The sequence below is a fragment of the Elephas maximus genome, chromosome X (genome assembly GCF_024166365.1).
Source record: "Elephas maximus indicus isolate mEleMax1 chromosome X, mEleMax1 primary haplotype, whole genome shotgun sequence".
Classification (NCBI taxonomy): domain Eukaryota; kingdom Metazoa; phylum Chordata; class Mammalia; order Proboscidea; family Elephantidae; genus Elephas; species Elephas maximus.
In genome coordinates, this window is record NC_064846.1 from 26,107,107 (window position 1) to 26,125,883 (window position 18,777).

Consider the following 18,777-nt stretch of genomic DNA (forward strand, 5'->3'; position numbering starts at 1 on the left):
ATTCCCAGACCATCTCTCACAAACACACATCCTAGTATTCTTGTTCAGCAGTATGGCAGAAAAGTAAAAAAAAATATGCCAATGCATAGGCAATGGACCACTGTGCCTCCACAGGCTGAATTGAATCTGTTTGTGTGAGAGCTGCTACATTTACCCTTCTCATAGTCTCGCCTATTTGAGTGGGAGGCAGAAATTAATGTTGTTAAAGTAAGAGCTAACAATTGAGCAGATAATGCGCTAAACAATGCCAGATCATGTGCTGAGCAATTTACGTGTCTCTCCTTTACAACAACCCCATGGAGTAGATAATACGATCATCCCCATTTTATAGAGAAAGAAACTGAAGTTCAAAGGAATTAATTAGCTTGAAAGGTACTCTGCCTCTACCCACCAGGTGAGGTTTATTTCATCAGTGCTTACTGAGCATCTATATTTGTCCTGTACAGCTAGAATCTGTAGAAAGGAGTTTAAGGCTGGTCCTCTCCCCTCAAGGAATTAATAATATAATTGAGGAGACAAGATATATTTGCCTAATAGATGTCACTCCAGAAGTATCCAGGAACCAGTAGACAACATGGTGGCATATGATGTGTGATTTTAGTCATAACACTATTTGAACCCATTTGCATCTTTCCACATCAAAATCTGGTCTTGGACCATGATGTTTTAAAAGTGAAAGTCCAGAGCAATGTAGTTCTCTGTGTAGGCCTAGCTCAGAGTCAGATATTAGGCCCTTTATAAAAGTATTTTGATGATGATGACAACTGTATTCTCAAGTGGCTCACCATGTACCTATGTCCTGCCAAGTAGCAGAACAGTGGCTGCCCATCCATGACAGCATCTCCTCATACATCCGGTGTCTGTGTCCCCTCCCTCATCCCAACCCAGCTATTCATTAACTTTGTAGAATTCTCTTGGCAATAAAAACTAAACAGTGACAGATTGCATACGGGTTTATCTACCTCTAGGAATCTCAGGTTGCTTAGTTGTAGGGTTGAAGTAGCCACTGCAAAGTGGTAAACTAGCATGTAGCATTATCTGGTTGACTTCTTCAAGTGACTATGAAATGAGAGAGTTGGGGCTACACCTGTCCCAGTCATCAGCATTCAGAAGGAAACTAGAACAGAAAAGGTGACTAAATCAACCAAAGGGAAGGGTGATATTGGTTGAGGAGAACATAAGAAGACAGTTGCTATCCAGCTGGTGGGTTCAGCAGAAGTATTCTGAAGCTGGGGGAGCTGACAATCATCCCAGTTTGCTTGGGACTGAGGGATTTCCCAGGACACAGGACTTTCAGTGCTAAAATTGGAAAGTCCAGAGTAAACTGGAATGGTTGGTCACCTTAGGAGAACCTGAAGTAAATAAAGAAGCAAGAAAGGCAGATTCTCCATGGATGTGCTTGCCATTGGTAGAACTGGTAGGTAAGATAATGCCTTGTGATTTCTGTAAGTGTGAGTTGAAAGGCAATGGGGGTCCAGAAGACCCCCTGAACTTAATGCCTGAGAAGACGACCAGGGTTTGCCATCCAAGGTGGTTATCAGTGATCTCCGCCAACATTTATTTAAGACCCACTGTATGCAGAACTCAGCTCTAGTTTCTTGGGCAATGCTAAGGAAGCTGAAGTAGTCCCCACATTAAAAGAAAGACTGAACTATTTGTCTAGCCAAAGTCAGCTCCCTACTTCTCACCACCAAACCACACCCCAAAACAGCTTTCCCTATTTTGGGCAATGCTATCACCATTTTCCTGGTTGCCCAGGGTGAAAAAATGGTTCTCATATTTCAGTCTTCCCATTTGTTATGGATTAAATTGTGTCCCCCCACCAAAAAAAAATGTGTTGGAATCTTTACCCCTATACCTGCAATGTAATCCTATTTGGAAATAGGGGTTTTTGTTATGTTAATTAGGTCATGCCGAGTAGAACCAAAAACCAAAACCATTGCCCTGGAGTCAATTTGGACTCATAGCGACCCTATAGGACAGAGTAGAACTGCCTCAGAGGGTTTTCAAGGAGCAGCTGGTGGATTCAAACTGCGACCTCTTGGTTAGCAGCCGAGCGCTTAACCACTACACACCTGGGCTCCTACCTGAGCAGGGGGAGTTCTAAATTGAACCCGATCTAAATTTAATCATTGAGTTCAAAAAAAAAGCAGATAGACAAAGAGGCATGCACACATGGGGGAAGACAGATGCCATGTGAGGATCACCAAGGAACCAAGGAACGCCTGGGGCTACTGGAAGGGAAGAAATCAACACAGCTGAGACCCTGATTTGGACTTTTAGCCTCTAGAACTGTGAGAAAATAAATTTCTGTTCTTTAAAGCCACCCTTTTGTGGTATTTCTGTTACAGCGGCACTAGGTAAGAACCTTGCCCCGCCAAGTCCTAATAATTGTACCACTGCAGTGTCTGTAACACATACATCTTCAGGCTACAATCCTACTCCCAGTGATTATCACATGCTTCTTAGCTCTCTCAGTACTCTTATAATTCATACCAGCCCCTAGTCTTGATTTCTCTCATCACTCCCTGACACAGGCCCTCGACTTCAGTCAGGCTCCACTTTGAGCCTTCCCCTCGAGGGCCCCTTTCATTACCCAACCTGGACACCTCTGCTGAAAGAGCCCCATATACCTGAGAGAGCCAGCCCCCTCTCTGTCTGATTGAAACCTGCCCAAGCTGCAGACCTGGATCAAGTTGTCCCTCCAGCAGGAACTTTTCCTGACCTTACCAGCCCACAGTGATGGCTCCCACTTCTGAACTCTGCTTCACTACAGAACTCTTTATGCACTCTTCCCAGAAAGAGCATGAGATCCTGGAAGGCAAAGGCTCTGCATTTATAACCTCTCAGCACCTCAAGCCTCAAGCACTTTCCTGCACACATAACTTATACCCAATACAATAATTGGTTAATAAAGTTGAAAAACACACACAACTATGGTTACCTTAGGAGTCCTTAGATGGTGCAAATGGTTAAACACTCAATTATTAACTGAAAGATTGGCAGTTGAGTCCACCCAGGGGCACCTTGGAAGAAAGGCCTGACAATCTACTTCTGAAAAATCAGCACCTGAAAACCCTATGGAGCACAGTTCTACTCTGACACACATGGGGTCGCCAGGAGTCAGAACTGATTCGATGGCAACTGGTTTCATGCAGTGGTTAAGCATTAAGGCTGCTAACCAAAAGGTCAGCAGTTCGAATCCACCAGGTGTCCCTTGGAAACCCTATGGGACAGCTCCACTTTGTCCTAGAGGGTTTCTATGAGTCAGAATCAACTCAATGGCAATGGATTTCCGGGTTTTTTTGTTTTTGAGGGAAACAGATGAGGGTAGTAGAAAAAGAGGTTTTTATTTTCCCTTTGGACCTTTCTATACTGTTAGAATTTTCTTACCTTTATCCAGATATTTTTTTAAATGCCACGTTATCTTGGCAGATGGATTATGACCTTTCTTTTTTTGCTTTTATCTTTTATTCATTCTTTCAACAAGTATTCATTGAGCAGCTATTATGCGCCAGACACTGTTCTAGGTGCTGGGGTTATAACAGTAAACAAGGCAAACAAAGTCCCTGCCCTCATGGAGCTTACATTCTTGTTGGAGAAGAATGACAATACACATATACACATACATCTAAAGTTGATAAATGCTATGAAGGAAAAATAAAGCAAGGCAAAGGGATAGAGAGTGACGGAGTGTTCTTATTTTATAAAACGTGTTTGGTCAAGGAAGGCATCCCTGATAAAGTGCCATTGAGAAAGACCTGCGAGAAGATGGGGAGTAAGCCAGGTGTGTATCTGGGAGAAAAGTGCTCCAGGTAGAGGGAACAGTAAGTGCACACGTCCTGGGAAAGAAGTGTTTGAAAAACAGCAATACCAGTGTGGCTGGAGAGAAGTAGGCAAGGGGAAGACTGATAGAAGATTTTTGTTTATTTAAAAAAATCTTATTTAGTGCCTAAATAAGATCCTAAGTACTTTACACACACTAACTCATTTATTCCTCACAACAACCCTATGAGGTAGATGCTATTATCCCCATTTTACAGATGAGAAAACTGAGGTACAGAGAGATTGAGTCACTTGCTCTAGGTCACACAGCTAGTAGATGGTAGAGTCAGGACTGGAATCCAGGCAGTATGGCTCCAAAGCCTGCACTCTTAACCACTATGCATAGGATGAGTGTGTGGAGACAGGGAGTAGATCATGTCAGGACATGTTGGGTAACAACTTTGGATTTTACTTGGCGTGAGGCGAGAAGTCACTGAAAGATTTTGACTTGACTTACATTTAAGCAGGATCACTTTGGCTGCTGTGTTGATAACAGACTGGGAGTGGTGGTGGTGGAGGCTAAGGTAGAAGCGGGAAGACCAGTTCAGAAGCTCTTGCAATAATTCAGGCAAGAGATGATGGTAGTTTGCCTCAGGGTGTAAAGAAGGCTGTGTTCCACGCTGATATTGTTTAAAACTAAAAATATTATATTTTTAAGTAAAAATAAATAAGAACCCACAGGACAATGTCATAAAGGCATATCCCGTGTTTGTTAGTGCCCAGGCGCTGGGCTAGGTGCTGGGGATACTACAGTGAACAAGACCACAAGACTCAGTCTCTGCCACTGAGCAGCTCACAATGTTGCAGGATAGATAAATAAATGAATACAAAGTGATGACTGTCATAATGAAAGTATGCATTAAATGCTATTGGAACCAGATTAAAAAAAAAAAAAAGCCAAACCCAGTGCCGTCGAGTCAATTCCGACTCATAGCGACACTATAGGACAGAGTAGAACTGCCCCATAGAGTTTCCAAGGAGCACCTGGCAGATTCGAACTGCTGACCCTTTGGTTAGCAGCCGTAGCACTTAACCACTACGCTACCAGGATTTCCAGAACCAGATAAGGGAGCAATAAATTTTGACCGTTGGAGGGAGAAGGAGCTGCTAGAAGGAGCAGATTGTCAGGGAAAGCTACAGAGAGGTAGGTGACAGTTGAGCTGGGCCTCGAAAGCAGCCACTATGCAGATGGAAGACAGGAGATAGGTGCCGCACAGAGAAAGCATTTCAAGCAGAGGAACTGCTGGAGGCAAAGCATCACAGTATGAAAAGTATATGATGTGAAGAGAGGATACTATGGGGTAGGCCAGTAATGGCTGAAGGTGAGGATGGAAAAGTTCAGGCCATTTGTGAAAGACCTTGTAGATGAAATTAAGAAGTTTGGATTTTATCCTGCAGTCAGTGAGAAGCGATCATGTGGTTTAATTATAGTCATTCAACCAACCAACCAACCAACCAGCCACTTGTGTTGAGAACCTGCTATATGCAGACACTGCATTAGGTACTGAGAATACAAAGGTGAATGTACTCAATCTAGAGGGAAAACACATATGTGAAGAAAATAATCCAACTATATACCCTTGAGCATGAAAGAGACATGGTCAATTTTATTTTAGATCACCTTGGAACCAGTATGCAGAATGGACTGAAGGCACGCAAGTCTTGATGTTGGGAGACCAGTTTGGAGACCAATTGGCTATGATGGGCAGGAGTAAAGCCAACAGATTTCAGAGGGCAACATGTTGATGAAAGTGGACGTAGGTAGTGAGGAAACATCTGAGGATGACTCTTAGGACTCTGGTTTGAGAGACTGGTTGGATAGTGACACCCTTTGCCAAGGTAAGAAAGGTGTTATGGATTGAATTGTGTCCCCCAATAATGTGTGTCAACTTGGCTAGGCCATGATTCCCAGTATTGTGTGATTGTCCACCATTTTGTCATCTGATGTGATTTTCCTATCTGTTGTAAATCCTACCTTTATGATGTTAATGAAGTGGGATAAGTGGCAGTTATGTTAATTAGGCAGGACTCAATCTACAAGATTAGGCTGTGTTCTAAATCAATCTCTTTTGAGATATTAAAGAGAGAAGCGAGCAAGGAGACAGGGGTACCTCATACCACCAAGAAAGCAGCATCAGGAGCAGAGTGCATCCTGTGGACCCAGGGTCCCTGCTCGGAGAAGCCCCTAGTCCAGGGGAAGATTGATGACAAGGACCTTCCCTCAGAGCCGACAGAGTGAGAAAGCCTTCCGTTGGAGCTGACGTCCTGAATTTGGACTTCTAGCCTCCTAGACTGTGAAAGAATAAATTTCTCTTTGTTAAAGCCATTTACTTGTGGTATTTCTGTTATGGCAGCACTAGGTAACTAAGCCAACACCCAACAGATGTCTTTTTACCTCATGGCTGTCATTGCCTTTTTGCCACTGCCCAGGCCAAAGCATCACCTTGCCATACCTCAAGCAGAACATTTTTCAGAAGTTGCCAAGGCTCTTGATGAGCTGACTAAGGGGCAAAATTAGGTTTCAAGGAAGAAAAGGAGAGAGTCAAAAGAAATGGCTGGAGGAGTAGATGGATGGCTCTGGTTCGAGTGGAGTCAAATCACATTTACTAGAAATTCAAAATGTGTCAGCTTCCAGAACTATAAAATGTTAATCGAAAAATATTAGTATCGTATAGGAAAACCTGTGAAAGCAGGAACCTGTGTAAGCCAAAAACCTGTCAAATATTTTCCATTAAAACAAGCGGTGTAAAAGTGATAAGACTGCATCCTGTCAAAGGCAGAAAACTTGTGAGACCTGGAAAAACAAGGCAGTTCCAGCAAGTTCTGGTTCTCACAGGTCTCACTGTATTATATAAAAGAAAAATCACCTGGCATGGGTAAATGAGATCGTGTATATAAAGTGCCGTTTAGCATAGAGCTTGATAACTGTTAATAACAATAGTCTTCTTCTCAGGATCCAAATACCCCAACCATTTTTACGACCCCCTCCCTGCTCCTTCTGCAACCTCAAAATCTTACCTCCTGGTGAATGAAAGCAGTTTCTCAGGAAAAAGTTGGAGATGACCGTCGGGGAGTTTGAAGGCTACCATATAAAATTCAGCCCTGGTGGTGCAGTGGTGAAAAGCTCAGCTGCTAAACAAAAGGTTGACACAGTTAAATTCACCAGTCGCTTCCTGGAAACCCTGTGGGGCAGTTCGATTCTGTCCTATAGAGTTGCTATGAGTTGGCATTGACTTGATAGCAATGGGTTTGGTTCAGGTTTATTCCCAACAATATAAATAAAAGGAGCACAAGGGCTGAGTTCTGAGTAACGAATGAAAAGGTCTTCATACTCACTGCACTAGGTCCCCCAAGAGCTCCTCTGGCCTGCATGAAAACACAACTAAGATGCAGCACAATCGGAGCAGCCCAGAAGTGCCTAAAAGGACCTTTCCTGTCCTTTTATGCAGTTGGATTAAGGGCAAAGCCTTTCCAGGGATTGCTTTTTCCTTGCAGAGTGCCCTCTGCTGGGCTTCCTGATCACTTGCAATTTGGCGTCTCAGGCCAGCAACCTGCTCTTCCCCTGCTAAGTAGGAACCTTTGTAAAGTATTGCTACCAAATATCCCTTGGGCAGTAGCCACTGCCAACCAGCAATATAACCAGGGCTCAGTTTTTTAATTAACTCCTCATGTCACCACCCATCTGTCAGCTTGTTGTACTGTGGTGGCTTGTGTGTTGCTATGATGCTGGAAGCTATGCCACCAGTTTTTCAAATACCAGCAGGGTCACCCATAGTGGAAAGGTTTCTGTGGCACTTCCAGACTAAGATATACTAGGAAGAAAGGCCTGGCGATCTACTTGCAAAAATCAGCCACTGAAAACCCTGTGGACCACGACAGAATATCGTCCAATGTATTGCTGGAAGACGAGCCTCTTAGGTTAGAAGGCAATCAAAATACACAGTGGCCACAACAATGGACTTGAGCCTACCAAAGATGGTGCAGGACCGTTCTGTTGTACGTGGGATCACCATGAGTTGGAGCCAATTTTGAAGGCAGCTAACAACCACCTCATATTTCTTCTGGAGGCTCTAAGGGGAGAATCTGTTTCTTTGCCTTTTCTAACTTCTAAAGGCCACCTGTACTCCTTGGCTTGTGACCCCTGCCTCGACTCACTCTAACCTCTTGGTTCCATCATCATATCTAATAATGCTTACTCTGATCTCCTGCCTCCCTCTTACAAGGACTCATGTGATTACATTTAGAACCCATCCGGATAATCCAGGAAAATCTCCTCATCTCAAAATTCTTAAATTAATCACAGCTACAGAGTCCCTTTTCCCCATATAAGGTCCCGTTTCCCCATATAAGGTAGCATATTTACAAACTCTGTGGATTAGATTGTGGGCATCTATTGGGGGTCATTATTCTGTCTACCACACCCAGGCTTCTGCAACATGAAGTCACAAAAAGACCGTTTTTCCAGGAGTGAGGAGAACTGGATTCCAATCCCAGCTTGGCCACCCCTTCCTAGTGGGGTAACCTTGGGCAAGTCCCTTTATGTCTCCAAGCCTCAGCTTCTTCACTTGCAAAATGGGGATAATAATAACACCTGGATCACAAGGTGTTCCTTGAATTTATGGAAAGCCCTTTCCTAGCACAGTAACTAGTACAGGATAGGTGCTCGATAAACCTGCTAGTGTGGGGGGGTATTAGTGTTGGGACAGACAGGATGAGCAGTTAGTAGACAACAATAGTGCGGATGAATGTTAGTAAAGTACAAAATTAGAGAAGTAAGAGCAAGAATGGAAAGCGAGAATGGGAAAGAGAAATGAAGAGACATATGTGAGTCTGGATTTTTACATTTCCTTTGGCTCAGGGTAAAAACGATTCTCATTTTCCACAGAGTGCTGGGCTTTCTTGCCAAAGAAAAACTTCTATTTGTTCTGATGCCAACCAACTTGGAAAAAAAACCCAAAGCATGAAAGTGTCAACTTGAAGGTCAGAGGCCATCGGATATGCAAAGGCACAGAGGCACAAACAGGCAAGCAAAGGAGACAACGTGTAGTCTCTTACGGTTGATGTGAGACAGGACAAACTCTTGGTGGCTGCCCACAGCTTCCATACAAGCTGATGGCCTGTCTGCTGATATCCAACATCTGTCACTTACAAGCTGTGTGGCCTTGGGCAAATAAGTCACCCCCTCCCTCTGCCTTGGTTTCTTCATCCATAAAATTTAAGTACGAATATTAGCTACCCAACAGAATTGGTTATGAGAATCCGTGTTGTATATTTAGCACAGTACCCGACACATTAAGACCCCATAAATGGCAGCTGGGATCATCCTTGCTACAAGAAGGCCCAGATGCCCCAGAAGTATAGGGCTATTTTCTCAAAGTGTCTTTCTCTCCAAGAAGAGACCGAAGCCTCAAATGCTGATTCTCTCACCCTGTCCTGCCCTACCGTTTCTCTCGATCTATACATAGCTCTCTCTGTACAACTGTAGCACTAAAAATAGTATGTGTGTGTATGTATGCATGTATATATGTCTATGTGTGTATTGGATCTCTGGTGGCATAATGATTAAGAACTCAGCTGCTAACCAAAAAAATGTTGGCAGTTTGAATCCATCAGCCACTCCTTGGAAACCCTCTGGGGCCGTTCTACTCTGTCCTATAGGGTTGCTATGAGTTGGGATCAACTCAACGGCAAAGGGTTTTTTTGTTGTTGTTTTCTCTAATATGTGTATTATGTCAATATTGTTGATGTATATGTGTACGTATACATACGTGTGTGTGTATAAAAAGGTCCCTAAAAAAAAAAAAAAACCCCAACCCATTCCCATCGAGTCGATTCTGACTCTTAGCGACCCTAAAGAACAGAGTAGAACTGCCCCATAGGGTTTCCAAGGAGCGCCTGGTGGATTTGAACTGCCAACCCTTTGGTTAGCAGCCGTAGCTTTTAACCACTACGCCAAAAGGTCCCTGGGTGGTGCAAATGATTTGCTCTCGGCTACTAACCTAAAGGTTGGCAGTTTGAAACCACCCAGCAGTGCCACTGAGGAAAGGCCTGGTGATCTGCTTCTGAAAAGATTTCAGCCAAGAAAACCCTATGGAATAGTTGTACTCTGTAACAGATGGGGTCGGGGTCACCATAAGTCCGAATTGACTCAGCGGCAACAGATTTGATTGATATATATATATATATATATATATATATATATATATATATATATATATATATATATATATAGTGTGTGTGTGTGTGTGTGTGTGTGTGGTGTGGAAAAGCCCTTTGCAAAATGGAGCCTGGGCTGAGTAGGGAGGGAAAGTTTTGTTTTTTTAATTACACGAATACATTCTCACTGTGAAAATACTTAACACATAACAAGTATTTAAACTGTAAGTCGCTCTTCACCTCCCACCAACCTCATTCCCCTCTTTAAAGTTATTTACTATTTGCTAACACTCTCTCGGAATTCTATGCATTCATACACAAATATATTTGAAGGTTTTTTTTTTCATAAGTGGGCTCGGACTCTACATATTGATTTGTGACTTGCTTTTTTCAATCAGCAATAATGTCTTGGGGGTCCCTCCATGTCAGTACATATAAACTTGTCTCATTCTTTTCAAACTGCTACATGATACAAAAATTTCCTAGTAATGTACTTACCAGTTTAGTCATTCAGGAAGAGATTTTAAATGTCACCGCTGCCTTTGTCCTTGGGCAAGGCTGCAGCTAAACCATCGCAGGCAGACAGCTAGTCTAGGCATCGCGAGAAATCAGGTGCGGTTTGTCCTGGATAACTCCTGGAGCTCCTCTTCCAAGAACCTAGCTCCCAAGGCAGGCTCTGCTGATGCCTACCTTCTTTTCCACTCCCATTCTGGCTGAAACTGTGGGTCCTGAGTCCCATGTCCTCAGGGTGAATAAAGCTCCCTGGTGCATCTTGCTGACAGACCACTATTACCAGCCTTTAATATATTCATTTAGGGTGGCCCAGTTAAGCACTCGACTAACTAAAACGTTGGCAGTTCCAACCCACCCCCGAATATAAGGCCAGGCAGTCTGCTTCCGAAAGGCCATAGCCTTGAAAACCCTATGGAACAGTTCTACTCTGACACACATGAGGTTGCCATGAGTCGGAATCAACTGAACGGCACCTGCTTAATACATTCGTTGTGGGCTAGTTTGCCCAGAGAATAATCCTCCTTATTCTCTAATCTTCTTCCATTCCTCAAGCCCAGTTTGTTTGCCTTGTAGATGCTCCACTCTGAAGACTCTGGAAGCCCTCAGCCTGTTCCAGCGGGGTAGGCTTAAGGACCAACCACTGACCTCCCAGGAAGCAGCCAGGGACCATGCTCTCTGTGATCTTCACCTTACAGCATGGGCACGCCCCTGGGATACACAGCTGAGATCCTGTTGTGGTGTGGGGAAGGGGGTATAACAGACCAAGGGGAACATGGGGAAGGTGGGAGAGGTAAGAAAGAAGGGAGGGAAATCAGCGAAGGAAATGACTCCTGGGGGCCCATGAAAAACTGATTGTGTAGGAACTTAAAGACAACTCGATGGAATAGTAAGGTCTTGCACCACAGTAGGAATTCCCTTCTGATAGATGGGCATTCAGTCTCCGCTTGCATACTTCCAATGACAGGGAGCTCACTATTTTTACAAGACTATCCAGATTACTCTGAATCAACTTGTGGGTTCCTGAGAAGACAAGAAACAGGTAAGTTCTGATGACTAAAAGGAAAGAAATAAATGTTCAGAACATGAGCAAAGGAAGAGCAGGTTGAGAAGAACATCTATTGCAGGGTGAAGGGGAGAGAGACCTGGGCAGTGTGGTAGGCAGAATAATGATCTCCCCAAAGATGTGCACATCCTACAAATCCCCAGAACCTGTGACTATGTTACCTTACATGGCAAAAGGGACTTTGAAGGGTGATTAAATTAAGGACCTTGAGATGGGAAGATGATCCTGGATTATCTTGGTGGGCCCAATATAATCACAAGGATCCTTATAAGAGGGAGGCAGGAGGGTCAAAGTCAGAGAAGGAGATGTGATGATAGCAGCAGAGGTTGGAGTGATGAAGCCAGAAGCCAAGGAATATGGGCAACGTCTAGAGGCTAAAAAAGACAAAGAAAGGATTCTCCCTTAGAGCCTCCAGAAGGATAATAGCTCTGCCAACACTTTGATTTTAGCCCCTGTGATGGTTAAGGCTGTGTGTCAACTTGGCTGGGCCATAATTCTCAGTGGTTTGGCAGTTATGTAATGATGTAGCTTGGCAGTTATGTAATGATGTAGTTTGGCAGTTATGTAATGATGTAGTTATCCTCCATTTTGTGATATAATCACTTCCATTATGTGATCAGCCAATCAGTTGTAGGAAGAGATTCTCCAGGGGTGTGGCCTTCATCCAATATACATGGAAGTTCTGGCAAAACTCTGGCTTTTGCTTGCTCTGGATCCTGCCTCTGGCTCACCATCATCTGGCCTCTGGTTCTTGGGACTTGAGCCAGTGGCCTACAGTATTGCCTGCCAGTTTTGAGATTTGTCAGCTTCTGCAACCTGTGAGTCAGCAGCCTGCCGTCTTACCTGCCGATCTTGGATTCATCTGCCTCCGCAGCCCATGAGCTAGCAGCCTGCCATCTGACCTGTTGATCTTGGGTTTGTCAGCCCCTGCAGCTACGAGAGTCAGGAGAAGCCTCCAGCCTGATACCTGACCCACAGACTTGGGACTTGCCAGCCTCTACAACCGTGTGACCCATTTCCTTGAGATAAATCTCTCTCTCGCCATATATATACACACCCCCACACACATATACACATATGTACACATGCTTCACTGGTATTGCTTCTCTAGAGAACCTAGCCTAAGACATCCCATATGACTCTGAGTAACAGATTTTTTAAGGCACTTAGGTTGTGGAAAGCTGCAACTTACAGCTGAGGCCCTGGCTGCATCTTGAGCTTTGATATAAAATCCAGAATCCATTTTACTGTCTGATAAGTTACTTTTCTAATACTCGCTGTAAGTTACTTCCCTAATTCTCACTGATCCTGGTCAAATGCATTGTAAAATGTTCATCCAATGTTTGTAATCACCTAACGACAACAACAACAACCAAAAAACCAGTTGCCGTCGAGTTGATTCCTCATAGCAACCCTATAGACAGAGTAGAACTGCCCCATAGAGTTTCCAAGGAGCACCTGGCGGATTTGAACTGCCAACCTTTTGGTTAGCAGCCATAGCTCTTAACCACTACACCACCAGGGTTTCCAATCACCTAACAGATGAGTCTAATACTACATTCTGGACAGACAGCTCAAGCTCATCATGTTGTCCAAGGTGCTTGGTGCGATTAAGGCTCCTGTCTACAATGTAGGCCTGACTCTGTCTTATTCCCTTGACCATTTATCAGAAATCAACTTCTGCTTGGTATTCTCAGAAAATGTAATTATAAGATTATTACAAATCGATCTGACTAAACTCTTACCGAAACGTTGTTTTCTATAAAGGTATCAACCAATCAAAAACATACATTAATTCATTGTGGATTCTTCTCGAAAGCTACTTAAGCATGTTTTAGTATATTCATAGTTTTTCTTGAAATTCCTATTAATATACGTGGTTTTAACTATAACTATCATAAATCCAAAGTATAATTATTATAATATTCATTAATTTTCCAGTGACTGTTTAGAATACACTGTTAGTTCCTCATTTGTCTGTACTTAAACCCTTAGCTAATTACCCCTCGTTCGAGCGCTTGGTTCCATTTCAGCGGACCATGTTGTGCCCCGGTTCAACCCCAAATTGAATCATCAAAATCCATTAAAAAAACCTCTTAACTTTTAATTTCAGACAAGTGTCCAAGTTTTTCTGCTCCCCATTTAGGACTTTTGACCTGAAGAACTATAAGAGAATACGTATGTGTTGTTTTATGCCACTAAGTTTGTGGTAATTTGTTACAAAGCAATAGGAAGGAAATAATCAGGCCCCTAAGAGTGAGAGAAAGGACAACTTAAACGTGCATATGAATCACCAGGGGATCATGTTAAACTGGAGACTCTGACCCAGTAGGTCTGGGGCAAGGCCTGAAAGTCCGCATTTCTAACAATCTCCCAGGTCATGCCAATGATTGTGATCTGATGCACACTTGGATTAACAAGAGACCAGAAGACAGTTTACAAAGCCTTTTCACATCCATCATGCCTAATTTTATCATCTCCACAACCTTGTGATGCAGATATCATCATCGGCATTTTACACACGAGGAAACCAAGGCTGCATCAGAGAGGCGAAGTCATTTGCCCAACCGAAGTCACAGGGTTGGAACTCAGGTGTTCTGGCTCCAAATCCTGGGCCTTTGTCTTGGACGGTGCTTCTCAGCCCTGGCTGCATATTAGAATCACATGGTACTATGAATGGAATTGTGTCCCCCCAGAATGTGTTATAAATCCTTACTCCTATACTTGTGGTGTAATCCCATTTGGGAATAGGACTGTTATGCTAATGGAGCACATCAATGTAGGCTGTGTCTTAAACCAATCACCTTTGAGATATACAAAGGGCAGGCTAAGCACAGAGGATACGCCAATGGAGAAAGATTGATGCCACCTGGAGATCACCAAGGAGCCAAGGAGAGAAGCCAAAGGAGGCAAGGATTTTCCCCCAGAGTGAACAGAGTCTTCCCCTACAGCCAGTGTCCTGTATTCGGACTTCTAGTCTCCTAAACTGTGAGAAAATAAATTTCTGTTCCTTAAAGCCACCCTCTTGTCATATTTCTGTTATAGCAGCACTAACTAAGACACCCGGGAGCTTTTAAGAATCCAAATGGCATAGGCTACATTCCAGCCTACCTACATCAGGATGTCTTGGGGTGTGGCCCAAGCATCAGCATTTTTTAAAGCTCCCCAAGTGATTCTGATGTACGGCTAAGGTTAAGAACCACTGCACCAGGTCAGTGGTTCTCAAAGTGTGGTCCCCGAATCAGCAGCATCCGCATCACCTGGGAACTTACTAGATGTGCAGATTCTCGGGCTCGCTCCAGACCTACCGAATCCAAACTCTGGGGGTAGAGCCTGGTGATCTGTGTTTTAACAAGCCCTCCAGGGGATTCTGATGTTCTCTAACGTTGAGACACGGGACTGAAAAGGACCAGCTTGACTCCATATCAGAAGCTGGGCTTGGGAAACCAAAGTGCACCTCGAGTCCAGATAGAAAGTTAGGCCAGATGCTAAGCAACAGAAACCAGCCACCTAATGGGTGCATCAGAGTATGAACAGTTCTCAGGCTGGAAACTAGAAAACCAGGCCCCCACAGCACAGGCTTTCTGATGGTTGGCGGGAGAGACATCTGCCAAAGGCACTCTCAGATTGTCAAAACATCCTGGAATAGAGTCTAGTATTTGCCTCCCATGCTGCACCTTGCTCTCCACTCCCTCACTTAAAACACTAACCTTGCCCATTTGTGCTCTCACCTGAACTGAGTAAATAATCTTCTAACAGCTCTTCTCCCCACCCGTCTCTCCTTGGTATCCAAGGTAAGAGTGGCAGGCAAAAGGTTAGTTCTAATGTACCTGGGCGGATGGATATACAACCGAAAATAGGAGTAACCTCCCTGAGCCCACCTCCCCTGCCTCAGCAACACTGCTGCCCTTTGACCTAACCTCCACAAGTACTATCTCTGGAAAATGGAAAATTCCACAGCCAAATATTAGAACATTTTCTAGAATGCAGCTCCTCTCCTTTTCTCCTCCTCTCCCAGAGACATCTTGGATCTATAAGGATCGAGAAAGGCAAGCCTGGTAGCCATGGCCCATTGACCAGAGACAAGGTAGGTCAGGGGGCAGAAAATGTACTCAGTGAGTATACCCAACAGACAGCAGCTTTAGCTGGGAAAATGGGCTCTAGCCTAAACTAGTCGACGACTCCTGGCGACCCCACGTGTGTCAGCGTGGAACTATGCTCCACAGGGTTTCAATAGCTGAGTTTTTGGAAGTAGATTGCCAGGGTTTTTTCCCAAGGCGTCTCTGGGTGGACTCAAACTTCCAATTTTATGTCAGCAGCTGAGCAAGTTAACCCTTTGCACCACCCAGGGGCAGGCTGACAGCTATTAACAATTCTTTTCCTTGTTTTCCCCCAACCCTTCTGAATCCTCAACATATTGAGTTCCAGGGGATAAGAAACCAGGGAACAGGACACCGTATTTGAAAGAATTAGAATCTGAGCTTACATGTGTGGTTAACCGCCCCCCGCCCCAAGGAGGCCAGGCCCCTGAAATAACTTACCTGGCCTCACTTCCCACTTCAACTGATTATGATCATTTTGCTTGATTAAAAGCACTCATAATAGTAACTGACCATCAGCTATTAAGCAAATGCTTCATTAAGCTGAGACTAGTTATTAATCTAACACTTGAGACTTAGGAAGAAAAGAAGTGGAAATTTAATATCAAGCTACAGAGGAAGAAAAAGTGTGATTAGAGTCAATTCTCTCTTCTGCCAGACAGGAGACCTGATGAATGAACCTGTCCCTCCAAACAAAGTCCTTGAAGCATCAGTGAACGGAGAGAGCACGGCAAGATAGTGTGCACCAGGGCCTTGGGGGTTGTCTAGTAACTTTGTCGTTGGAGGGGGAGGGACTAGCCCAGGGCACGGGGGAGGTCTGCACTGGGACTGCTGCCTTCAGAGAGCTGGAGCGGCAGGAGGCTGAGGACTGACGAAGAGAGAGGGAGGGATCCTCAATGAGCTGCAGGATTCCAAAGATGGCAAGGTGCCAGCCTTGACTGCCAGCGATGGGCAGAATTGTGCTGGCCCTCTGACTCCACAGCTCCTTCTTCCCCGGCACATGAGAATTTGAGCTGCAGAACCGGCATGCCCTGGTAAGCACAAGTCTGGACAGTTCAAGACATGGAATCATCTTTCTCCTTTGGAGTGGTCCTTGCTGTCCTGGCCTCCCTCATCATTGCTGCAAATGCACTAGTGGCCGTGGTTATGATGTTGCTGATTCACAAAAACGATGGTGTGGGTCTCTGCTTCACCTTGAATCTGGCTGTGGCTGACACCTTGATTGGCGTGGCTATCTCTGGCTTAGTCACAGACCAGATTTCCAGCCCTGCTCGGTCCACGCAGAAGACCCTGTGCAGCCTTCGGATGGCATTTGTCACTTCCTCCTCAGCGGCCTCTGTCCTCACGGTCATGCTGATCGCCTTTGACAGGTACCTTGCCATCAAGCAGCCCCTCCGCTACTTCCAGATCATGAGTGGGCTCATGGCTGGGGCCTGCATTGCTGGGCTGTGGTTGGTGTCTTACTTCATTGGCTTCCTCCCACTCGGAGTCCCTGTATTCCAGCAGACCACCTACCAGGGGCCCTGCAGCTTCTTTGCTGTGTTTCACCCTCGCTTCGTGCTGACCCTCTTCTGTGTTGGCTTCTTCCCAGCCCTGCTCCTCTTCGTCTTCTTCTACTGCAACATGCTCAAGATTGCCTCCGTGCACAGCCAGCAGATCCGAAAGATGGAGCATGCGGGGGCCGTGGCTGGAGCTTACCGGCCCCCACGGACTCCCAACGACTTCAAGGCCATCCGCACTGTGGCTGTTCTAATTGGGAGCTTCACTCTGTCCTGGGCCCCCTTCTTTATCACCGGCATTGTGCAGGTGGCCTGCCAGGGCTGCCACCTCTACCTAGTGCTGGAACGGTACCTGTGGCTCCTCGGTGTGGGCAACTCCCTGCTCAACCCACTCATCTATGCCTACTGGCAGAAGGAGGTGAGGCAGCAGCTCTACCAGATGGCCCTGGGAGTGAAGAAGGGACTCACCTCACTCCTCCTCCTTCTCTCTGCCAGGAATGGTGGCCCTGAGGGGCCTAGGGAAAGTTCCTGTCACATCGTCACTATCTCCCACCCACAGCTTGATGCCTAAAACGGTAAGAGCAGAGAAGTTTCTAAGTGCCTTCCCCCTCCCTTTTCTGGGCCCCAACCAGGAGATCAGATGGAGCTAAGGGAATTGCTTCAGGCAATTGACCTCTGCCCCACCCCCCTCATCCCCAGGTTGAGAGGCAACTGAGGCAGCGTCCCGATTTTCTTCTATAATCACTTTCCCCGTTTGCAAACCTCCATTCCTCTCTGTCCTTCTTTTGAAAAAAGCCTGTTTCTCTTGTACAGGTATGATTACTTAAAGAAATGTACTACATTTCTACTTTCAGAAATGTAGAAATGTACTACTGAAATGATGCTTCTATGTCAAATCCTATTTTAGAATACACTAGGGAAGCACCCTCCAATACAAATATAATGCAAGCCACATGCATAATTTTAAATGTTCTAGTGGCCACATTAAAAAGGTGAAAATAATGTTGTTGTTGTTTTTTAATAATTTTTGTTGTTGAGAATATACACAGCAGAACATATACCAATTCAACAGTTTCCGCATGTACAATTCAGTGACATTGATTACGTTCTTCGAGTTGTACAACCATGCTCACCCTCCTTTTCTGAACTGTTCCTCCCTCATTAACATAAGCTCGCTGCCCCCTAAGTTTCCTATCTAATCTTTTGAGTTTAATTTTTTTAACCCAATATATCCAAAATATTATCACTTCAACATGTAGTCAGTATAATTATCCTATTTTTCATACTAAGTCTTTGAAATCCAGTGTGTATTTTACCCTTACAGCACATTTCAGTTCAAACTAGCCATATTTCAAATGCTAATAGCCACGTGTGGCTAGTGGCTACTGTACTGGACCACACGGCACTAGAGAAATGAGACGGACTCTTTTTAACTGTTTACTGATTGCCTTGGTAAAGTGAGGGATTCCTGTACCTCCTGCCCTCCACCATTTATCTGTGGTATAAATCGGGATTTTATATAGCGAGTTTGCATAAAGTGTAGGAACCCAAATTAGATTCCAAAGCTTGTCTCCTCCCACACCTCATGGTATTCAAAACAGTGTTTCTTTGGGGAATATCC

At 44.6% G+C, this 18,777-nt stretch overlaps 1 protein-coding gene across 1 annotated transcript; it reads left to right on the forward strand.

The window, feature by feature from the left end:
* Positions 1 to 16,719: 16,719 nt before the first annotated feature.
* GPR119 (G protein-coupled receptor 119) lies at positions 16,720 to 17,727 on the forward strand. Its single transcript, XM_049873045.1, has one exon. It carries the CDS (start codon positions 16,720 to 16,722, stop codon positions 17,725 to 17,727), a length of 1,008 nt encoding a protein of 335 aa, XP_049729002.1.
* The last annotated feature ends 1,050 nt before the right edge of the window (positions 17,728 to 18,777 follow it).

What these genes read in the sequence shown, in the direction of transcription:
- GPR119 (XM_049873045.1), top strand. Translation starts at nt 16,720, where the DNA reads ATGGAATCATCTTTCTCCTTTGGAGTGGTCCTTGCTGTCCTGGCCTCC.